Raw genomic sequence first — 25,380 nt, 5'->3', positions numbered from 1 at the left:
TAACAGCAGTTATCTCTGAGGAGTATACTGTTTAATGTATCAACATCCTACAAAAAACAAGCATCATTTCTTCAACAGGAAAAATTATTTTAAAATTCCTGTATAACTTATGGTAATTTAGCATTCAAATTACTTCAAATAATGTCTAATTACATATTCACTTAAAGATACACTTGATTTTACATATGCATTCTCACTTTACCTTCCAAGAGCTGTGAGCTAACATTGACAAAATCAATTTTCTTCCGGAGATATCGCTGATTCAATTTCCAAATGCATGAGATAAATGAATTTTTTTCAGCAGTGCTGCTAGCAACCCATTTATATATTTTTTCAAAATGTAAGTCAAATTCAGGATTTTCCTAAAATAAAAATATACAAAAGTTATTCTTTAATCGCATTGCTTTCACTAATAATATAAAATCTTTGTTAGAAGGAACTGAAGCTGTTGGTGGGGAAAAGAAGGTGAAAGGAATCGAAGAGAAGGTTTCAGATAATTGAATTTATAGCAAAAAATTGTTAACCGTTCAAAAGAAGCTGGATAAAAAATTATAACACGTTTTTTTCCTAAGCCCTTTTAGTTTAAATACAGATTATATAGTTAATGGCTGTGTGACTCAGAGTACTTGTCAACAAGATGAAAATGGTCTTCAGTATTGAGGTGGACTTAATTTTTTTTTAAATTGCCCATAAAATTTTAGAGTAACGTCTTTTCTTTGATAAAATACTATTGGGTTGGGGTAGAGCGCTTGATAGCATGTGTGAGGCCCTGGGCCTAATCTTCAGGACCAAAAACAAACTAACAAACAAATGATAACTGATTTGACACTAACTCCTTGATATAGAATGAATTTTCTAATTATAATATATGATTAAAATAAAATCCACACTCTGGTGTACTTTTGAAGAAAGTGAAAAGCAAGGGCTGCCCCTGTTTTCTATTTTGAAAATACAGAATGATTACAGGTGTCTGAAAAGCCAAAAATGCTGGTGGGTCTTAAAGGACTTACAAGTGACAAAGAACTGAACCAATTTGAGAAAATTATATCATGTATTCTCCCTGTCCCAGCTGTAATTCTATGATGAGCTAATATTTTTTCCTTGACTGTAGATTACTTAATCATTACATGAAAAATGAAACGTGTATGAAAGTATAATTTTCTTCCACAAAATTAAAAAATAGACCCAAAGTCCTTTATAACATATAAAGATAATATAAAAATGTTCTACAAAATAGAGGAATAATCTATTTTATTCATTTAAGCACTATTTTACTTTAAAAGAGTTTGTAAAAGGCATTATTTTAGGGATCAGGATTTTACCTTTGTTACAACTACCACATAATAGTAAAAAAGAATTACTAATTAGTTCAACTTATAGCTTAATAAACAGTTAAGTATCAAAAAATTGAAAACCTGCCTTTACAATGAAAACAAAATTACATTATTACTTGTAAAAAAATTTAAGAATATTGGCACCTAACATGAAACTTGATGGGAAATGATCTCTTCCCTGGGAATACTTCCCATAATGCCATAAAAGCAGCTGAGTGCTCTAGTGGCAACATTCACACAAATCAATGTGTGATACTAAATGGCTAATGTTAGGTTATGTATAAAAATTTTATATTTCATATCCGTATATAGTGTACACACAACAAGGTGCCTACATAAGTGAAAAATAATCCATTAAGCAAATCAGAAGAGGCATCGGCTTCGCGAGAGCATTCAAACAAGCATTCAGCAGTGTTAGTGAATTATGCACAACAGGATCATGAACTGAAAGAATAGCAAAGTGAAAAAGGCTTTTTAATCAAGGTGCATTTCTAAAATGTTTCTGTCTTAAACAGAAACCTACTATGAAAGTCCCTACTGTTGGTCTTTTCCCCATGGTACAAGAATTTACTGAAGTTTTAAAACAACTCATTCTACTTTTCTTTCCAAACTCCCCACCAAAACCCCTTCTTTTTCAGTACTTGTCAAACTGTTTCCTCATTTTTCTAAAAATTGAGTGCTTCTTAGGGATTAAGCATAGTGGGCTGGGGAGTTAGCTCAGTGGTGCCACCATCTGCCTCAGAAGTGCAAGGTCCTGAGTTTGATCCCTGGTACCAAAAAAGAAGCATAGGCTTAGATTACCCAAAATTCTTAAAGAAAAAAAAAGGCATTTCTACATTTGGAAGAAATCTGAATCATACAGATAGGGTTTGCCATAAATTATTTTTGTTTCTCTTTTCCACACCTGTCATTTTGTTTGGCCTTTTGGCCCTCAGAGATTTACGCTAAAGTAAGAGTAAAACCAGAATTTTATTTTGTCAGGTTGCTTTAGCAATGTCTTATTTCTTTGTGCCCTTTAAATGCAAGTATGAAACTTACGGAGTTAAATGGAAGTACATTTGTGGTGACATTAGTGTGAGCTTTGCTGTTAGTCCCATCAGCAGCACAGCAGAGGGGGTGCAAAGTATTCCCTACTGGCATGAGGGGCTTGGCTGGTATTGGGGGTGGTTGGCAACTTCACCTGAGTCAGAGAATTTCTACTTGATTTCTTTGAAAATAGGGTATTGCTATAAAAATTCTTAAATTGCTAGGAATATAAGCAGTACTTTGATATAATTTCTGTATTACTCAACTTCCTCAGAGTTTCATCGTGGTTTAAGGATAAGGTATTTAAATTCAAAATTATTTAAATCCATATAATAAGGTCTGTAACCCACTATGACTTCCTTTACTTGACCCACAAACATCAAAGATGTGGGCTCAAAAGGCCAGCTCGGCTGCTTCAGGTGGTGATTGTGCACTAATGCAGGAGGACTAAGGAAGTCTCACTTTAGTTATGTCATACATGCTTATGAACCAGATTTTACCAAAACAAAGAGATTAGAGAAAAAAAAAACTAACATGATACAACACTTTCAAATCCATACTAATTTACAGATTCTAGACATACAGAAATATAGTCAAGGTTCTTTTTCTCTAGTTTATATAGCTTGTGCACAAGCAAAATCAGTTTATAAAAGAAAAAATAATGAAATAGATACATACAGTACGTTAGGGTAGGGGTGAGGAGGTAGACGACTAATACATTTTAGACTAATTCCCAGTTAGGTTGGTAGACCAGCCCTCACAAAACAAGTGGAGATCATCTTAGAACTCGGACTACTACATTATAAAATAAAAAACAGTTTCTGAATGCAGGTCAAAGAACTAAGAAAAACATACTTTGATAGCATCTTTGGCATCTACAACAGCAAGGTCTCGAAGAGCCCAAGCAATCTGCCTTTTGTAGAAATCTCCCTTATCAGATTTCTTGACTTTAACCACCTTCACCTGCACAGGGCGTTCAGTTGTCACTGTTGAGCAAAACATAGACCTTCATTAGCAATATGATGCCCTCATTTACTTTTCATTCACTCATCACACCAGAGCTTTCAGGTGCCTAGAACATGATATGAAAACACGTGTAATGTTTTTTAACTAAAGAATGCACAGAATTCTACAGCAAGCATTAAATTAAACTATAGGTCAGAGGTAGCAAGGTCTTGAGGTCTTAAGAAGCAAAGGCTCAGACCAGTTTCAGAGAAAGAGAAGGAGGTAAGCCTTAAAGAGTGGCTGACATGTAAAGCATAGAAGCCTGAGAGAATACAGTATAATGCAGTTTTAAAGAACAACAGTAAGCAATACAACCTAGATAGTACAAGCAATAAGATGGTTAGAAATGAATTTACTACAAAAGATGGGAGTTCAGATCACAAAGGGCCCTATTTGAAGTTGCATGGGGTGCTGTTTTAATTAGGAAAACAACACATTCTAATTTCTGGTTTCAAAAAGTACTTTGGCAACAAAAATGAGGATCATTGGAATGAATGCCAGTAATTTGAGAAGTGATTTATCCTAAAAAAATTTTATCTAAAAATTTTATTAAATATATTAATATATCCAAACTGAATCAAAAATAGAAAATATGGAAAGTTCATAACTACTAAAGTAAAAACTTTCATCCTCTACTCCGTAAAAAGCGAGTCCAGCAGTTTACTGGTATCTTTTGCCAAGCTTTCAAGGAATGAATGATTCGAAAGACACACAGCTATTTTTGTATACAAAGAACAAGAGAGGGAGGATTCCTCAATTTATTTTGTTTTATAACTTTGATCATAAAGCCAGCTATAGTATGAAGTCAATTATGATCATATGACTATGAACACTAAGGCAAAATCTTAAAAAAAAAATACTGCACTGGGAAACAAAGGGTATTTACAAAATACAATTCTTCACTTCATCAAATCTACGATGTATTTTTTTGACACTGAAAAGATTTCTGAAATTAGGGTAAGTCTTAACAATTAATGCAGTATCACATTTTCTTTTAGTAGGATATAAAATAATAACCTATGTTATAATCAATGGGATATGATACATCATGATGGAGTTGAGCTATTTCAAAAGGTTAACTTTTCATATGAAAAATCAAGGATAATTATTCACTACACTATCAAATTAAGAGAAAATTATACAATAATTATTCAATATATAATAATTAATGAAAATTATTTCATTACATATAATATCAATTCATGATTTCTGAAAGGGGTGAGATGGGAATGTAGATCAGTATGAATGCTTGTTCAACATACAAGAGGCTCTGGGTTTGAATCCTGTACTACAAAAAACCAAAACAAACAGCCAGGAATGAAATAGAACCAAACTATATCTCCTTAACACTGCAAAGGTGAGCTACAAAAACCCTAAAGCACCAAAGAACACTTTCAAGTCTGAGATTGAAAAAAATAATAATAAACCAAAAGATAACTTAAAAAAAAAAAAACCCTACAGCAAACATCACCCTTACCAATGAAAGCATTCCCTCTCAGATCAAGACCAGATCAAGACGGGTTCTAATTGGCAGACTAAAGTAACAAAAATAAGTGAAAAGTGGAAGATGTAAAGTCCACAAAGAAAGGAAGAAAATATCACTACTTTCAGAGTTTACAGATAAATTATTAGAATAAAGAAATTTAGTAAGATTCATATTCACATAAAAAACCAACTGCACACCAAATCTAATACACTATTTTAAAAATCATATTGATGTTAATAAGTACTATTATTTGTAACAGTAGAAAAGAACTAAGAAAAAATAAAACAGGAATAAATCCAATACCATAGGTGCAAAGCCTTTTGAGAAAACTATGAAACTTATACAAAGTCACTATAAAACACCGAGATAAACAAAGAACTATATTCTATGGATATCAACACCCAATATCATAAAAAAGTTCTTTCCAAAGTAAACTATAAGTTCAAAACATTTCTAATCAAAAGCCCAACAGGGTTGGGGATTTAACTTAGTGGTTCCTCTGTCTGCCTTGCAAGTGCAAGGTCCTGAGTTTGATCCCCTGTACCAAGAAAAACAAAACAGAAAAACAACGAAAACAACAACGACAAAAAACACAAAGCCCAACAAACCCTGGAACTTGATAAGTTGACTCTAAAATTTAGATAAAGAATGAGGAATAAATCAAAGTAAAACCAAAACAAAAATTAAAAAATAAAAATAAGACCCAGAAAAAGAAAAAAAATGAACCCAGAATCAGTTTACACACATAAGCTACAAATGCAGACATGGTAAATTAAAAACTAAAATGCAAAAGGCAAAATTGCAAACTCTTACAACACAACAGTAGGGTATTTTGTTGTCTGCATAAAAGATATCTGGGAAGGAGATCTTAGATAAGAGTCAAGAAGGGGAAGACATAAAAGATCAGATTCACTAATTTTATTTAATTAAAATTACAAACTTCATTTAAAGCCGTCTTAAAATGTAAAAAGACAAGGCACAAACTGGAATACATACTACCAACAAAGGATTGATACCAGATTACATAAAGAATTTGTACAAATCAGTGAAAAAAATGAGCAAAAGTTCAAGTGGGTAAACTTCATAAACAAGGAAACTAAATGGCTAATACAGCCATGAAAAGATGCTTAATCTCATTTATTAGGGAAATGTAATTTAAAACCACAATGAGATACTGTTTTGCTCCCACGAGACTGGCAACAATTAATATTAATCCTAACTGTTGATTAGAGAGTCCAGAATACATATACTACTTATGGGAATGAAAACTAAAATTACTTTTGCAAATAATTTGGTATTAGAGGGCCAGGGATTTAGCTCAGTGGTGCCACCGCTGCCTCACAAGCCGAAGGTCCTGAGTTTGATCCCCTGTACCAAAAAAAAAAAAAAAAAAAAAAAAAAAAAAAAAGGTATGAAAGCAGAATTGGTCATTTACATACCAATGATTCAGCTATTCTACACCTAAGTACCCTAAAAAAGTTCTATCTTATGTGTACTAGGAGATAAGAACAAAACATGTTAACAGAAGTGCTGTCTAAATAGCAAAACCGGGAGACAAACCTAACGTTCATCACTGGTAGAATGGGTGTGTGAGCTGTGGGACAGTCAGTCACATGGCAGAGTACAGCAGTGAATGTGAATGATTATGGCTGTATGAAAAAAATTTAACTTGTGAACAAAACAATAACAAAAATATCACAAAGAATATATGCATTACAATTCAATTTGTAAAATGTGCAAAACTAAATATATTGTTTGAAATTATAAATATACATGGTAATATGATAAAGAAAAGCAAGGAAAGAGTAAACCAAAATTCAGAATACCAGTTACCTCTTACACGGGAGGAGGGAAGGAAATGGGTAAAGGCACACTGCTCTTCTATGACTGGTCTTTACACCTTGTATATATGTTATGGAACTTCTTTTTATAGCCATTCAATAGCAAAAGCAACTAAACAATGTGTCCAACAATTTTTCCAATTACAGAAACAATGAGAGCATTTTTTTAAAGGAGGAAATGGCTTTTAATGAATAAAAGAACATCAAACAAATACTCTGTCTTATTTAATACCCACCGGTGGCACACAAAAAACAGTTCTTTTTCTTCTTTCCTGCTTTGCAGACATTCACAATGCTCAGCAGGCGTTCATCATTTGGTGTAAAAATATCTCTTTGTAATGCATGTTTGATTGCTGTCATCTTTTCTTAGCTAAAAAAATGCAAAATACAGATATTGAACTCATCCTCTCAATCATTTATTTCACCTTACACTCTTCCATTTATAATTCAAAAAAGATCTACTTCTTGGTGAATAACCATGGGAAAATGATTTAATACATTATACACCTGCATATAAAAATATAAAGCTGTAAGCCTGGAAATAAAATCTCAGGTCAAATCTAAAACCTTTGGAAGGGCACACCAAGTACTGTATCACACACACACACACAAAGGTGATTTTTTTTTTTGGTACTGGGCACTGAACTTGTGTCCTTGTGCTCGTGAGGCAGCAGGGGGTGGAACCAGTGAGCTAAATCCCCAGTCAACACACAGATGATTTTAAAATCCACACTCAAACTTTAGTTTCTTATACAAAACACACTTAAAACTCAGCAATAAAAAACAAACAATCTAGTTAAAACTGAATAAAAGATCTGAATAGATATTTCTTCAAGAAGATGTACAAATAACCAATAGGCACATGAAAAGATGGTCAACATGATTGACTAGGGAAACATAAATAAAACCACTGTAAGATAACTACTACTTTATACCCTCTATAATGCCCAAAAGCAAAAGGTCAAGTGCTGCTGAGGATGTGGAGAAAATGAAACTTCAACTCCAAAAATTATTTCTCTCACAAAAAATCCTATCTTCCCACTTGCATTCCTCTTTTACTTCATCTCAGCCTGTATGACCTCCCCTTTCTTCTTGTCTTCACCCATCCAGCTCTCCAAGGTTAATCACTTTTCTTAGCCTAGAGGTGAGCCTACATTTGTACTACATTAGTACTACATTAGTCCTCAAGCCCATATTAGTACTCTGCCCTTCAGTTAGTTTACCTCGTTTTTAGGTCAGTTTACCCTGTGTTATCAATCTCCATAAGCCCCTTCTTTTTCCTGGAGGTACAAACTACTTAAAAAGTCTTTTTTTGGGGGTAGGGGGGTGGTCCTATGTCTTATACTCTGACATGTTGAAGACAAGGATCCACAATTAACTACTGTTTCTTTCCTACTATTTTGTAATGACTTTGTTTTTTTTTCATAAAATTTAAAAAGTTTAAATAAACCTTTACTTCATACTCTGCATCACAAACAACTAAGTCCAGCCCAAACTAGAATTCTGAGCCTGCTCAGCAACTATAAACAGTTCCTTCGATGATTCCTTTCCTCATACCCCTCCACTGCTGTTGCAGATCCTTGTTGATTCTGTTTCTTTTCGGTCCTTGACTCAGTTCTCAACTCTACTGCCAGTCTCCTCCCTATCACTCTTTAACAGCTATTCCTGCAGCTAATATAGAAATCAGGAATTACAATTCTTCTCAATTGCTTTCTTTTCATCTCTCCGCACCTTCACCCATTTTCACCTCCATCTATTACAAAACCTCCCATGTAACTAAACCCTTGACATGAACTAGGGCCTAGACATTATGTTAAAAAGCTCTATTCTATCATATTCCTGAGTCACACTGGACTCTGGCCAGTTTACTTTTCTACCTCTAGTCTTTTGTTAATGTAATTTCCTTTTCCTAGAATTCTTTTCTCTCTGGAAATTCCAACTCATTCCTCAGGATCCCGCTAAAACGTCCTAGCTTCTCTGCAGTAGTCCCTCTCTTAAAATAATACCTTTTCTACCTCTCTAACTTTTCCCCTCTATTCTCATAACAGCACTTGTGAGTTGTGTTTTCTTTTTTGAGACAGGGTCTCACTATGTAGTTGAGACTGACCTGGAACTCACTATGTAGTCCAGGCTGGTCTCAAACTCCCAGCGATGCTCCTGCCTCAGCCTCCCGAGTGCTGGGATTACAGGCAAGTGCCACCACGCCTGGCTTTTAGTGAGTTCTGTTTTCTAGCTAACTGCATTTCTCCCCCAAGAAAAGCAGTTATTTCTAGACAAGAATCACATCTTATTCAGTTTTATATTCCTAGAACTTGGGAAAATAGTAGACACATTTAACAAATATTCAAGCTAACATGATTACACTAAATAATGCAACAGATATAGCTCTGTAATATTCCCTTTCCAATTCCCACACCTGTAAGCAAATGTCCAATCTGTCACACTTCATTCCCTCATTGTCAACATGAAATTTGCTGTGATTATCCCTTATCTGCACAGTTTCTTTTTCCACTGCCAACACACTAATCAAGGTTCATAGGAAACTTTTTGTGCAACCGCACCTGATTATCTCTTTGTAAGTTTCCACAACCCCCAATCTTGAAACATAATTTTCGTCACACCACACCCTTGCTCGACATTTTCTTAACGTTCTCAATCCAAACTTTCCACTTTAAGCACTTTGTTCATTTGGGGCTTTCAACCTTTGTTTAGGCACTTTCCCACGCAGCAAACATGTCATCCCTACCAAAAACCATAATTACATTTTAAGGTTTATATGAAGTTTTTTCAATAAAGATCTTAATCCAAACTGACCTCACCTCTAAATTTCTATAGCACTTAATACACTTACTAAACAGTTTAGTACTCGCTGTCTAAACCGATTTATGAGCTCCGGAGCCTGCTTAAAAAACAAAAAATGAGAAGGGCTAGAGATGCTCTATCATAGTTTTGTGTTCACAGTAAGTCCGTAATAAACACCCCCTGAGGTTACCTGAGCTGAGCAGTAAAAACTGGCCAAATAAATAGTGGCCAGCGTTTATCAATGTTTCTCTTTGGTCAAGAGACTGGACCGGGATTTAGCTCAGTGGTGCCGCCGCCTGTCTCACAAGCGCAAGGACCGGAGTTCGATCGCCGGTACCAAAAAACCAAACCAAACCAAACCAAAAATCCGACTAATACCTACAGTCCTAGCACTATGGAGGCTGAAGCAGGAGGACTGCCGAGTTCAAGCCCAGTCTGGGCTAAAAACAGAACAAAGGAAAAAAAAAAAAGGTACTGGGAATGTAGCTCAGCGCAAAGGCCCTGGGTTCAGTCTCTGCAATGGTGGTGGTAGGTGCAACAACAGTGCAAAGTACGGGGTAAAAGGATTGGACACATACCACAGAAGAGTTAGGCAGAAAGCAAAGCAGTGCATGACTATTTATCATTTAGCAAATACTGAAGTCTACTAAGTACGTATCTGGTACTGTTTTGGATGAACATTAATCATGTTTGTGAAGGCTCAAGTCCCACACTTCCGCAGCATTATACCCTATGAATCTAATAATTATCACTCCAGGTTTCTGAGTACAGTACTTTTCTGTATGTCGGTAAGTAAATCACTAGAGGTCACCTAAAGTTATTTCCCAGGTTTAAGAACCCAAGCCAGACCACGCACTGAAGGCTGCTAACCAACAAACACTCCCTCTACACCGGTCTTTGTTTCTTTAAACTCAAAGGGGCCTTCACGACTCGAGACAAACAGCTAGTCAGTCAGTGCGCGCTGTTGAGACATCTTAGCAAATGGAGTAGAAGAGGAAATTGCACTGAAACTGGGATTTGGACAAAAGGGAAAGCACTGTCACGCCCTCCTCTCTGAGTCCGGAGCCAAAGAGCAGACGGTTTGGGCTTCTGGGAGCAAGTGAAATTTGGGTCCGATGGGCGGAACGGTAGAGGCAGGTAAAAGGATAGCCTCCATAGCTCCATACTCTCCGACACCCTAGGACTACGAGGGGTAGAGGACGCAGACTGGGAGGGGAGAGAAGGTGGGCTTGACCGGGAAGCAGCGGTGCCCTACACCTCGCGTGGAGCAAAAAGCAGAACCCAGGGCCAGCTTCAGACTCTGGCGCCCGCCAGTCTGCCGCCACCGAGAGCACTGGGCAGCGGAGGGCGAGAGCTTACCGCAAGGTCGGACTGAGCCCGGCTGTGCCAAGGCGGGTCCTCCAAGACGGAGACGCGATGGGGGGGGCGGCCACCGCTGCTAGGATGTACCCCTCAATTAAGCGGTGAACGGAAAGCGAGTTTCCCCAGTACTGCCTATATCCGGACACGTGATCAGCGCCACGCCGGAAGTTAACCCCATAGAGAAGGAAGAAGGAGGCGGGGAAAGGGAGCGACCAATCGTCGCGGAGGGGGCGTGGCGCCACAGGGGGCGTGGTGAGCGGGGGGCTGGTCTAGGAAAGGCGGGGCGGGGCCTCTGTAGGGCGGAGAGAGACTTGGAATCTGCGGGGAATTTGGTGCTATGTGTTTTCTTTTCTCTGGTAGGATTTATTCTGATATTGGCAGCAATTCATTTAAGAAGAAAGCGAAGTAAATATTCTCTCTTTTCTGCATATGTCAAGCTCAGTTAATTCTAGATCCTCCTAACTTAAAACTTGGAGAGTTTAAATCAGTTCAATCAGAATCTTTAGGAGTGAGACCTAGACATCAATCCTTTTATAGTTTTGTCTCAGATTATTCTATTTTGCAGCTAAGATCTAGAACCATGGCTGATGCAGACCTTCTGCTTGGCCATCATGAGGGTTGTTTTTTTTAAATAGAAAATTTAGACTTTCTGAGTCCAGATCTACGAATCAGAACCTACATTTAAATGAGAATCATGTTATTAATAATCATGCTTAAGTTTGAGAGGTGTAGATGATGCCAATGTTGCTGGTTTCGAGGCAGGTGACTCATTGACTCCACGTTCTGGCACCCGCTTTATGCCAAGCGCTTGGATTCCAGGTACAGAGGTAATTCAGGCATGACTGCTACCGCAGAGGAGTTCGCAGTGTGAAAGGACTAGGCAAGAGGAATGCCAGTGAGGGAGTAACTTCCAGCTCCAGCGCAGATTCATGGAAAGAGAAACAAATGGGCTGTGCAAGTACCTTTCACTTTTGTCTGAAGACAGAATGTGGAGAAGAAAATTAGCAGAAGCAGTAGAGAACCGTTTGTTACTGAGATTAATATGCTCTAGCCGTGGTAATTGGAATACCTTTCACTTTGAAAGACTCCCCTTTCAAAAGTAGGATCTAGTCCATCTTTACAAATACTCCTTAGGTTCTTTCTTCGTAGTGCCAGAATGCCTACTCTGGGCACTTAATATAACAATTGCATCTATTTTTGGTCCCGTTATCTATCTTTTGTTTACTTGTATTCTATAGTTCTCTACAAAGTTGAGAAGTGGATTGCATTTCAGAAGTCTAGGCTTCTTCCCTGAACTCCAGATTTGTGTTTCAACTTTCTCCCGCTGACATTTCCATTTATGACTCATATTTATATGTCCAGAAATTTAATTCCCCATTCTCTCATTCCCTCCTGAGTTCTTTTTGAGGTAGGGCTTATGTGTAGTGTAAGTTTGACCCTAGGAAGCAAAAGGGAGGAGAAATGAAACATCGTAGAGGGAGAAGCAGTCTAAGGGCCCTTCAAAGTGATGGCCAGCCACAATCTCTACAAGGAATTAATACAGGAGAGTTAGTGGAATAAGGTTCAATTCCCACTGATGCACTGATGTTAAGACCATACCTGTATTAATCAACTCTCTCCTCCACTACCTATTCCATCAACCTTGGTTAGCATATCAGCTGATCTAGGTTGTCTCTGTTTGTCTAGTTGGGCTGTGGTTGCTATTCAAATTATCCCTGAATACAGAACCACTAAAATAAGTCCTGGTGAACTCCTTTGATTCCAGATATCTTCCTTCCTTCCTGGTGGTGTTGTGTAGCAACAGTCCCAGATCCTTTTGCTAATCACAGTTGATTATTGCATCAATGTCTCCATTCTCTGAAGGTTATTGCACTGCCATGAGAAACCCAAAGCAGCCAAATGACAGTTTTAAGCTCAGTGAGTGCCATCCTGTGTATCCTGGGGAAGCATCCTATACTAAACCACTGGGGAGCCATTTATTGCACATTTGAGAGGCAGGAAACACACGTTCTACAAGTGGATCATTGAGAGTGATAAGATGGGCCAATCCTGCTCCCATTCCTGGGTTTCTGGAGGCAAGTCTTAAGCTGCTGTTAGGAGCACATTTTATTGGTTGGTTCAGTGTTTTTATCATATCCTATGTGACAACATCCCAATCCCAAGAAGACACTTAAATGATGAAAAATGTGGCACTATCTGTGATTATCAGTATATTCCATGGTCATGTGTGTATTGTCACCTTGCAGGTGAGTTCGGAGAATGGTAAATGGATTCCTTGTTTGAAGTGATACTGATTAAGAATGCTATCATTCCAGCGATTGTGGATATTGGCAGACTCATAGTAGGCAACAAAGGCAAAAAAATTTTTTTTTTTGAGACAGGGTCTCACTATGTAGTTGAGTTGAGATTGGCCTGGAACTCACAATGTAGCCCAGGCTGGTCTCAAACTCACAGCAATCCTCCTGCCTCAGCCTCCCAAGTGCTAGGATTACAGGCATGCACTACTATGCCCGGCTAACAAAGGCAAATTTAGGATACAATAAATGTTTTTACTTCAGACCATTTCTTTCTATATAAAGTGAATAGTAATGTGTGCCGCCCCAAGCTTTGCCAGCTGGAAAGATCTCTCTACTGGGAATTGCTCCTTAGAGCCATCCCTGAGTGGGGCTAAAGTACAGCAGTGTCTGGGATTACCTACCACCAACATAATGTGCCAACCCATCTGTGAGCCAGACTCTAATGTTTTATTTTATGTTAGGTAGTAATAAAAACTCCAAGAGGCCACAGCAGTGAGTTTTAGGAAAAGATGTCAGTGTTATAAAAATAAGTCCTGTGAGAGTCTGAACTACCCATTCATGCAATTTATTTCTGTCTTCTGGAACTACTCAGGCTTGATCCTTTACTGTTATGGATTGAATCTAAAATGACCCTCAGAAGTCTCATGTGTTCAGAGGTGAGGCTTTTGAAGGGTGATTAGATCATGGGAGTGATGTAATCCCATTGGATTAACCCACTGATCAGTTCATAGCTGAATGTGCTGTTAGATGATACACAGTTTGAGAAAGTGGGCCACTTCCTGCTCTCTCTGCTTCCTGGCTGTTGCAAGGTGAACAGCTTTCTTCTGACAGGCCTCCATTTCTGCCTTGGAGCCAGCCTACCATGGACTGAACCCTCTGAATCCATTAGTAAAACAAACCTTTTCTTTTAAGTCATGTATATCAAGTATTTGGTCACAGTGGTGGGAGAGGTGAGCAATACATACATAATTTTCATACTTCACTAGATTGCTATGTTATTTCTTAAATGTTCAAAGGTGTTGAACATTTTTATTTGTTTGCTGGCCACTTGTTCTGAGAAGTTTGTTCATTTCAGTCACTCATTTGTTGAATGAGTCTTTTATTTTGGGGATCTAACTTTTTTGAGTTCTTTGCATATTCTAGATATTACTCCTCTGTCCAAGGAATAGCTGAATTTTTTTCTATTCTATAGGTAGTGCTTTCTCTGTTGATTCTTTCTTTTGCTGTTTAGAAGCTTTTTAATTTGATATGATCCCTTTTGTTGCTTCTTGATGTTATTTCTTATACAATTAGGCTCTGTTCAGAAAGTCCTTGACTATACTTATATCTCCAAGAATTTTTTCCTACATTATCTTCCAGAAGATTAAGTGTTTCTGTGGTATCATTTAGATGTTTGTTCCATTTTGATTTTAGTTTAGTACATGGTGATAGGGCTTAGATTCAGTCTTTTGCATGTGGATAGCTATTTTTCCCATCACCATTTATTAAAGAGGCTATCTTTCTTCCAGCATATGATTTTGCCCAGTTTATCAAAAATCAAGTAGTTGAATGTGCCTGGAGTTCTTTGTGCATTCTCTATTCTGTTCCACTGATCCCCATGTCTGTTTTATACCATTTAAAAAATTTATGCAGCTTTGTAGTATATCTTGAAGTTTGGGTTTGTAATATCTCTTGCTTTGCTCTTCTTACCCAAGGTTGGTTTTGCTATTCTGGATCTCTTTGGGTTCCATATGAATTTTAGGGTTTTTTAATTTAGCTCTGTGAGGAGTGTTATTAGTATTTTTATTAGGATTGTGTTAAATCTGAATATCAGCTTTGAAAGTTGCCCACTTTAGCCATACTGGTTCTGCACATCCAGGATCTGGGAATCCTTTTTATTTGCTGATATTCTCTTTGATCTTTTTTTACTGAAATTACTTCCTAGTGAAGCTAAATAGTTTGCAAAAGTTTCAAATTATGTTTGTTATCCAGCTTATCAGTGTATTTTTTCTTTTTCCTATCTTTGGGGTAGAGGTTTTTTCAGTTACTTTGTAGTTTTATTTTTTTCTTCCATTTCTTAACATTATTTTCCTGAACTTTAATTATTCATGTTCTTAAATAAGAAAAAGACAATTTTCCCAGAGATATTGGATTATTTGTATCAGCACAAACACCACCAAAAAATTTTTTTTGGAGGACTGAGAGTCAGACATAATACTCCATTTGACAGATTTTGTACTTTATAAATGGCCTTAACAGGTACAACACAGAAGTCTTTACTGTTGTGAATATAAAATGATTGGTAATTGTTTTAGATTTTGATAGAAACAGACTGTAAGTTTATCCAAATGATACTTTTTATTTTCTGGAAGCTTTATAGGAGGAAGTCAGAGAGCCACTAAATGAGGGTGGTAATCACTTGTAACAATATTAATTAAATAAATGTTGTAAATAAATATTAACTACAAAATAAATGGATGTTTGAATGACATGGAAAAGTAGTACAGATATTCCTCATTTAATACCAAGTTCCATTCCTGCAATTAGATCATTGAATGATTTGGTCACGAAATGAGGAATTGTATATAGTAGGTACATCACAATATTCAGAATAAAGAAATGGTCAAAGGACTTTGCTTTTATTTGCATGACTCTTATGTGCAATACTATAATATATAGCAGAATATAAAACTACAGTATTATACTGTACAGTACAATCAGCAAAAATTACAGTATTGTTTAAACAAGGTGTACTGTGCAAAAAAAAAAGACATTGAGGCTCTATAAACAGAATTGTACAAAAATTGTACAAAAAAGACATTCAAGCCAACCTTTTAGTCATTTAAAGACCTCATCAGCGTCATCATCAGAATCATGATCAGGAGATGTGGAAGGCCTGGGTAAAGCAGGTGACGAAGTAGAAATGGAGGTTCTGGGTGCAGCTCTCAAGGATAATTTTGTTAACGTGGTCTGTTTTGTCATTTTCTCTTTTGCTTCACAAAACCATCGTGAAAGTTCATTCATTTGCCGTTTTGCTTTCATGAACCCTGCAGCATTTGGATTCATAGCCTCTAGTTCTAACATAGTCGCATTCGCTTTTGAGGACACACGGTAGACACTATACTGTAGACAGCACACTCACCAAGGTGTCTGTGGAGTAGGCTTGTGTAGAATTGAGTACAGGAGTAGAGGAAGCCACCATGAGGCCGCACTGCTGCTCAGGCTCCCGTGTCCTAAATCCCAGTACAGGTTGTAAGCCTGAACAGCATGCCTTGATTGTGATGTCCAAACGCTCATTAACCAGGTCGGTCGTTAAACAAGGAATGTATATACACACAAATACTAGGAATGCATCGTTCAGTTTGCAGTATCACATGGCTCCTCAAAGCATGTTTCTTACTCAGCTGCCTTGTTCAGTACACATACTGTGAGTGATATTACATTAACCCGCAGTCATTACAAATGTACAGCGCTGAACTCCCTCAAAAGTGCAGTGATATCTCTCACCTAATTCCGAATCTCTTCTGAGAACTGGCTACCACGATGCCATAGACACATTTTTGGTTTTACCTAGGGATTAATGATTCTCAGTGTGATTTCATTGATACTCTTGGGTCAAGCATGGGATGCTGGATTATCTCGTCTCTGCCCTTGGGAAATTTGTCAATGATGCACTGGCAAGCCTAGACCTGCACCCTGGCTGGACATGTGAGCAAACTGAAAGAGTAAATATATGGGCTTGACCGTATTCATGTTCTCTGAAAATCAGATTTAATTTGGAATACTCTGCTTTAAGCTTGTCTCCTTTTTCTCAGAGTTGCTATTTGTGTATGATTTGTCTTGATAAAATTTAACGGGAAAACACATTTTCACATGTACAAAGTGTAATATGTGTTTAAACATTAAATAGCTTTCTGGAAGTGACACTTCAACTTACAGAGATGATGCTGTTGTCTCTATAATTAATTAGTGACAGGTAGTATACGTAATTAATGTTTTACTGTTAATTAAGGTTCTTGAGAATCAAGGGCTTCCTAAGAGAGAAATGGAATGAGTCTTTAAGAACTGTAAAACTTAAAACTGAAGTTGTCATGGAATTGTACATAAAAATTTGGTATTTCTCTAATGAGCTTCAATTGTATATAAAATTTGGTATTTCTTTAATAAGCTTGTTACCTAATTTCCCACAGAATCTTCTGTCTTTCAGGCAAAATATTTAAATGAGCTTGGGTTAAAAAAAAAGGACAAGGCACAAGGACCCAAGTTTGAATCCTGGTATCAAAAAAGAAAAAAAAAAAAAAGGACAAAGCTTTGTATATAGAGAGGGGAGGGGATTTGAGGGGGAATGGGATAAAATAAAATTTATTTTAAAAAAGTCTCTCTGAATGGATAAAACACAAAATTTATCCAAATGGAAAATAAAAAATAAAGGGATAATTAAACCATGAGATAGAGACTCCATTTTTAAATACACACAAACCCCAAAAGCACAATCATTGGGAGAAATTTGGCACAAATGACCTGTCTTAAGTTTACCATTCTATAATGGCTGCATTACAACAGCACAGAATCTTGCTTATTAGGACAAACCATAAAAAAAAAGGTAAATTTCCTGGAACAAATTACCATCAGTATGGTTGAAATGAAAGGTTTCTGAAAGTTGTGGATATCAGCGAAATTCACTTTGTGTTTTATTTTGTTTTTGTTGTTGGTTTTTGGACAGAGAAACCTAAATGGACGTAAAATAGCAGAAAGTATGTGACCATGAGAATCACACATGCATTGGTTCAAATCTGGTCTTTACTCTGTACCAACTCAGTGATCCCAGGGAAAGTTATTTAACAGTTCTAAGCCACAGTTTTTCTATCTGTCAATTAAAAATGATGATCCCCATCTTGGCCTCCTCAATATCTTCTTGGGTAGAGAGTTATAAGTACTGTACGTGTTTTTACGTCGTGTAATATCATTGTCAGTGCCAATGTTTTTGGAAAGTGTATAGTTTTCCCATTGTCTGATTTTAATTAAGGGTGGAAAAATTTTGGAAAATATTATTGATTTTCTTAACATTTGCAATTATACTTTCTTTATTCCATCTTTTCATTGTGTTCAAATTGACATAAAATAAAATTTACCATTTTATTGATGTAAATGCAGTTTGGTGGTTTAAGTACATAGTTGTCACCATAATCGTCACCACTGTCCACCTCCACCTCCAGAACTCTTTGCCAGACTGAAACTCCATGTCCATTAGTAATAACTCCCTTTTTCCTCCTCCCCCTGACCCTAACACTTATCATTTACTTAATAATATTTCTTCTCTCTTTCTCTCACTCTGATGTTTTGTTTTAATAGGATTTCTTGGAGTGGATAATTACATGGTTTTAAAATATGAGCAAATATTTATTTGTCTTGCTAAGCACTCCTATACATCTGGGAAGTAACTGTTAACTCATAATTTCCTGGCCTAAAGTTCCCCAAGATGGAAAAAGAGCTGTTCTCACATCACAAATAAGCTGCTCTCAGAGGTTGTGAAAACAAATTCCCAGAGACTCATTCATCAATCTTTTATTACAGCTTGATTTCACTTATATAAGAATTGAGAATTTTCAAGCAGACTTTGAGAATACCGTTTTTTTCAGGATCATAGATTTACTTTCTGTGGGCTTTAGAATTAAAAAATATGTTGTAAGTGTAAATATAAGTGAAGATATAGTGTTAAAATTTAAGTATCCTTGTCATAAAAAATAAATTAGGCCTTCCAAATAAAATGTCACACAAAAAGGACCAAAGGTGTAGGGACAGTGAGAAGGATAAGGAAAGGGGAATAAGGGAAAAGGAAAAAAATATGAGAAAATGTAAAAATGGAATTAAAGTGTTTGAAAGTGGGGAGGGTAGGAGGGGGTGAAGGGAGGGTAGGGACAAGGGGAAAAAATGAGAACCAAGACCTGGCATGTAAAGGTACGAGATCCCAGTAATGAATGTAACTATATTGTCTACCTAGAATGTACCAATAAATTCAATTAAAAAAAAGTCACACATTTCTAGCAAAGAATATAAACTTCTATAGTGAGCACCAAGAGCCAAAGGTGAACCAGCTTTCATCATGCCTTCAAGGGTCCTGGAATGAAAACTGGTGACCAGTGGACATACCCACTCTGTGAGGCTAGCACTTTCTTGCCCATGCAATACTTTGGTGTGAATTTAATTAATTAATTAATTAATTAATTAATTAATTTTTGGTACTGGGACTCGAACTCGGGACCTTGCACTTATGAGGTAGGCAGCAGCACCACTGAGCTAAATCCCTGGCCCACTTTGGTGTGAATATAAATGAAACATACTTTTATAATTTATTAAAAAGCAAAAAACTTTAAACAATATATTACTGTACATCTTGAATAAATCCACACTGTGGAGAACCGCGATGAGCAGACAGTGTTCTGTGTGACCACCCATCTTCCTACCCTTATCTAGGTAAGAAAGTCAGGTAGAGCTCAGCCTTCTGAGAGTAGCAATTGAACAAAAAGTCAAGATGAGGGGTCTGTTTCATTGAGCTATTGATCTCTGCTATTCCCTTTATTCCTGTGATACATTCACAGCCTTGATATAACCTTGTAGATGTAATGTACTTCACTACCTTGGAGTCTGGGGTTGGCCTGGTTACTTTGATTGATGGACCGCTAGGGGACATGTTATGAACAGAGTTTGAAACACACTTGCACACTTAGTCCAAAGTCAAAGGGATATGTGGAACATACTTGAGCCTGCTCTGAAGCATGGAGCCCCACTCAGTCCTGACCAGCAATAGATCGCTCAAATTCTAGTCAACATGGAGATAATGAGCAAGAGCCTAAACGCTTATTTTAAACTACTTGGGGTTTATGGTCACTTGGGTTTATGGCCACTGATTACACAGCAATTTTGTGAAATTAGCCAACTGATACAAAGAGATGCTTGGAATAGTGTCAAAAGAGGGTGCAATTGCTAGAGTGTATACTAGTAAAACTATTTGTAAGTACTGTCCTGAGTGCTGATGAGGTTTGTGAAGGAGCAAGCCCTTGCTCAGTGTCCCAAAACTCATCTGGGTGAGCTGAGCTCACTTGTGTGTTGTCATCTAGGTTCACTCATGGCTATGATTGGGATGATTCTCCTTTAGGCATCGTTCACTGATGTGGTGTATGACCTCAGTGACTATGTGGCTAACAGCGATTCTTACCTTCTAGGTCCTAGGAGTTTCAAACTGCTTACAGTGGCTAAGGTAAAGAAGCGTAAAAGGAAAAAAAATTATAAGGAAAGAGTATATAGAGAAAAACTTTTTGGCTTGTGGAATTAAAACTTAAAAGGAATAGAGGAAACAAGAATATAGAAGGCAAAGGGGAGGAGAAAAAAGCATAAGAAGCATTAATGCTGATGGTGATTAGATTTCCAACAAGTACCTCAAAAGTCAGAATTTGTAAGGATTGTGTGTGAAATAAATACATATAAAATGACTTCCTCCTGTGTATAAACCAAAAGTGAGTAAGATACCATCTTTATTATTGCTATAGAGACATCACTTTAATGTAGGAGGTTATTGCTTTTGTTAACCACAACCTGAACTTTTTTTCCGAAGAAGCAAACACGTGAAATGCATGTTAGGTACATTTTTATTAGTTGGTAAGGGCAATGAAAGATTTGGCAAACAGTATACAAAGTTTTTCTAGCAGATCATTATTTTTACTATTTGCTTTCATAAAAAATATGTTTACTTCTTGCTTTTCTTAATTCTCAACAATATGGACAATTTTCAGTATAAGTAGGTAACTAGATGACTTTATTTCATTCAGGTAGTGACCCTTGACTGATTTTTTTCCACCTCTGAGACTGTTTGAAAATGATGCTCTCAGTTACTTAATAAGATGAGTAGATCTTTAAAAATTGTTGGGTTTTTAATTTTGAAAATAAAGAGCCTTGCGGAGCAATTGAAAAGGTACAGAGAACTCTTGCACACACCTCAGCCAGCTTCCCTGGAACTAACAACCAACATGACCACAGCACAGTGATGAAACTTGAGAAATAAGCCTTAGTTCAATGCCAGCTGAATTGCAGACCTTATTCCACTTTTAACAGTTTTTCCACTAGTGTTCTTTGTCTATCCAGGAACTCATCTGGAAATCCACAAAATGTGGATTTAGTTATGTCTCCTTAAACCCACCCCAAGCTGCTCCTCAGTGTTATGGTTTAAATTGTGTTCTCTCCAATCAATATGCTGAAGTTCAAAGCTCCACTAACTGAGAACATGATCTGATTTGCAGACAGGCTTTATAGAGGTAGTCAGGTTGATGTCTAATGAAGTCACTCGTGTAGGTCCTACTCCACGATAACTGATGTCCTTATGTAAAAGGGTTATTTGGACATAAACACAAACAGAGGGAAGATATAAAGACATAAGGAGACAGTGGCTATCTATGAGCCAAGGAGAAAGAGGGCTAGAACAGATCTTCCCTCACGGATCATAGAAGGAACAACTGCTCATCCTTGATTTTGGACTTCTGGATTCAAAAAAAGCAGTAAATCTCCATTATTGAAGATAGTGCATGTGTGGTACTTGGTTATGACAGCCCTAGCAAAGTAATGCACTCAGTCTTGTAAGATTCTGACACTGTTTCAGGCCTGTAATCCCAGCACTTTGGAAAGCAGAAAGATCACAAGTTCTAGCCCAGCCTAGACAACATAGTGATTTAGCAAGACCATTAAAAAAAAAAAAAAAAAGACTGGAGATGTAGCTAAGGTGCCAAGACCCAGGAGTCAATTCCACTACAAAAGAAAAAAAAAGTTCTTTGAACGCTTTTTAAGAGTAGGACTGTCTTGGTTACTTTTCTCATTGTGGAGACAAAATACCCAACACCCAAAGTTAAAGGAGGAAAGGTTTGTTTGGCTCACAGTCTGTAGAGATTTCAGTTCATGGCTGGCTCCAAGTCAGGGTGGCATGGCAGAGGGACCTCACAGAGGAGAAACAGTCCATGACAAAGCAGAGCAGGCAGAAGGCAGCAAGCGACAAGCAACAAACGACCTGCCACATCACTAGCCCTTTTTCTGTCCTTCATATTTTATCCAGGCTACCTACTCTGAGGGTAGCACTCACACGCAGGGTGGGGCACCCTTAATCCTACCCAGAATTATGTCAAACCAATCAGTGGACTAATTTAGTAACACGCCCCTGATCCCAGCATCACACATTTAATCCAAGCCATCATACACTCTATATCCAGCCACCTCTGAAAAGCCCCACCTACAACCACAAGAGACTTTAGGGGGACATCGAGATACAAGCCATAACAGGTACCTTGCGGAATGTGGCTCAGTTTGGGTTTGTTTGATGCTTTTTCATGGTTAGACCAAGGTTATGGACTTGGGGAACTATTACAGAAATGATGGGCCTCTCTAAGCTCATTGTATTAGGTGACATGCAACCTGGTTATGTTCGGTTACTCATGATGAAGCCTTGATCCCCTGGGTAAGGTGAAGTCTACCTGGCATCTGCCATGGTAAACTTGTTGTCCACCCACCCCACTTTTTAGTCAACAAACATTTCACAGGAGATACTTTGAGGTAATGGGATTAGCCTATTTGCCCTTATCCTTTCACCCACTAATTTTAGCATTCATTTGTTGATCTAACCCGCAGCAACTATTGCTATGGTATCTGGTGTTTTTCTTTCTTTCTTTCTTTTTTTCCCTCATTGAGTTTACTGGTACATTTTAGGTATACAGTACAGTTACATTCATTATTGGGATCTTGTACCTTTACATGACAGGTCTTGGTTTTCATTTTTTCCCCTTGTCCCTGCCCTCCCTTCACCTCCCTCCCCCTTTACAAATGCTTCATTTCCTTTTTTTCATTTTCTCATATATTTTCTTTTCCCTTATTAACTTTCCCCTACCCTTCCCATTTTCCCTACACCTTTAGCCCCTTTCTTCCTATTTCACATTGTCCATTATATCATTAGGATCTTATGTACTATTATAGTTTATTCATACCAGAGAAACTATTTGGTATTTACATGTGTGATTTATTTATTTCACTTAGGAGTATATCCTCAATATGTATCCATTTTCCTATGAATGAATCTAATTTCTCATTCCTTATGACTGAGTAATATTCCATTTTATAGAAAAACCATATCTTCTTTATCCAGTTTCCAACTAATGGCCAAATGGTGGTGGTTTTCTACTTTCCTCATGTTTTTCTAAAATTATTAGTTTCCCTCTTTTGCTATTTGGAATTCTACTGTACAAAAGTATTGTCTCTTTATTCATTCACTCATATCTATCAGTATGGACTGATAGAAACTTATTTTACTCTTTTGGTTATAATCTAATATTATCATTATTTGTTTTGTTGCTCACATTACTCTAGTACTAGCCATTGGGAACTATTTCAGGTTGTCTTTTTGACTATTCATAATTTCTATTTATTCTTATTTTTTTAAGGCACTGGCCCAGTGTTCCCGGCATATCTAGTATTTCTCCTAGCTTTCCCAAGGGAATCTGGGTCCTTTTCTAGCAGAGAGATTTCAAAATGTTCTTCAACCTTTCCTTGTCTAATAATATATTTTAAGTGTTTTATTATGAAAATTTCCCAACATACACAAACACAGACAGACTAATACTGTACTATTTGTAGCAAGTAGTCCAGAGAGTCAAACAAGAACCACTGTGGCAAGGCGTCCTAAATAGTCAGGATGAATTGACAGCTTTCCTGAGTTTTGGAACCTCCTTATAACTTAAGGCCAACCTAAAGAAGTCAAATATATTCTCAGTCAATCCCATAAGGTGATTTGCTTCTGGATAGCCATGTAAAAACTTCACCATGCAAACACCCTCCGACCAAGGTTAACTGGAAGTCTTCCTTTCCCATTTTTCTGCTTTTCATAGCTGTATGGCACATTGTTGTTTTATAACCACAGTCTCTTCAATTAACCTTCAACTGATGGACATTTGGGATCTTTTAACTATTTTGCTTTTGTAAACAAGTTACATGCATTGTGCATGTACCATTGTATAAAGTCTTAGAAATAAAGTTAAATTGCTGGACCAAACAGTAAATGCATGTATAATTTTGCAAAAGATGGTCAGATTTCTTTCCTACCATTTTCCATTCTCAACAGCAATGAATGAGAGGATTTTCTGTCCAAATCCAATGGAATGTTGTCAAAGTTTTGGCCTTTTGTCAATCTAGTAGGTGAAAAATTAGATCACCTTACAGTTTTAATTTGATTTCTGTAATTACGGGCAAGGTTAAGCATCTTTTGTATGTTTAAGTGTTATTTGCAATTTTTTCTATACTGTATGTTCACATATTTTATCAATTGAGCTGCTGGTCTTTTAAAAAATCCTTCAAATTCAGGTGCATACTATATGAAGGATATTAGCATATTTTTATATACACTGCAAGACTTTTTCTACTTTTTTGTTTGGCTTCACACTTATACATATTTTATGTGTTTCTTAACTTTTTAGATAACTTAATTGTATTTTATCCTTTGTTTCTGGATTTTGAGCAACAGGAAAGTTTCCTCCACTCTCATTTTATTAAAAATTCATGCACTTTGTTCTACTAGACTTAAGTAGTCCTCTTTTTAACAGCTTTATTGGAATAGATGTCCCATATAAAATTTACCCCTTTAAAGTGTACTAAAGCAGTCAATTTCTCATTTTCACCACTTTATTTATCTATTTTTGTTCCAGGGATTGAACTCAGCACCTTGTACTTTCCAAGCAGGCAGCGGTACCACTGAGTTAAATCCCTGGCCCTTCACCACTTTAAATGTACAGTTTCGTGGCATTCATTACCTCCATTCACCATGTTGTGCAACCAGCACCATTTCCAGAAGTGTTTTATGACCCCAAACAGAAACTGTTTTAATCAGTTATTAAACTGTTCAGTTTTAAATTGGTTTAAAAATTTATTATTATTAAAATATTATCAGTTTAATTTTAATTTTAAATAATTATTGAATTGTTTTATTAGTTATTAAGAGCTCCCTATTTTTTCTCCTCCAGGTCTCTGCTGACTTCTCTTTTGCCTCTGAAATTTAGACTCTTCCAGAAATTTAGTATAAGTGGTATCATGCTATATTTTTCCTTAAAAATTGAAACAGTCTTTGTAAATAGGGATGGGTGGAGTGAGTGAAGGGAGGGCATGGGTATGGGGAAAAAATAAGAACTACGATACCTCATGTAAAGGTACAAGATCCCAAAGATGAA

General features: G+C 36.9%; 1 protein-coding gene across 8 annotated transcripts in view; it reads right to left on the bottom strand.

The window, feature by feature from the left end:
• The window catches only part of Exoc1 (exocyst complex component 1), a 49,843-nt gene extending 38,810 nt beyond the window's left edge, over positions 1–11,033 (bottom strand). For all 8 annotated transcript variants that reach the window (XM_019209971.2, XM_019209973.2, XM_033758840.1 and 5 more), the window contains exons 1-4: positions 10,854–11,033; positions 6,929–7,062; positions 3,216–3,346; positions 203–362 (exon numbers count right to left, since the gene is read on the bottom strand). In XM_019209971.2, the coding sequence (XP_019065516.1) occupies positions 203–362; positions 3,216–3,346; positions 6,929–7,052 (415 nt within the window). In that variant the 5' untranslated portion in view covers positions 7,053–7,062; positions 10,854–11,033. The remainder of the gene's footprint in view (positions 1–202; positions 363–3,215; positions 3,347–6,928; positions 7,063–10,853) is intronic.
• Positions 11,034–25,380: the final 14,347 nt, after the last annotated feature.

The sequence above is a fragment of the Fukomys damarensis genome, unplaced genomic scaffold (assembly GCF_012274545.1).
Source record: "Fukomys damarensis isolate Sample0158 unplaced genomic scaffold, DMR_v1.0_HiC HiC_scaffold_35, whole genome shotgun sequence".
Taxonomy (NCBI): domain Eukaryota; kingdom Metazoa; phylum Chordata; class Mammalia; order Rodentia; family Bathyergidae; genus Fukomys; species Fukomys damarensis.
Note: the sequence above shows the minus strand (reverse complement) of the source record. Positions and strands in the feature narration are given on the sequence as shown.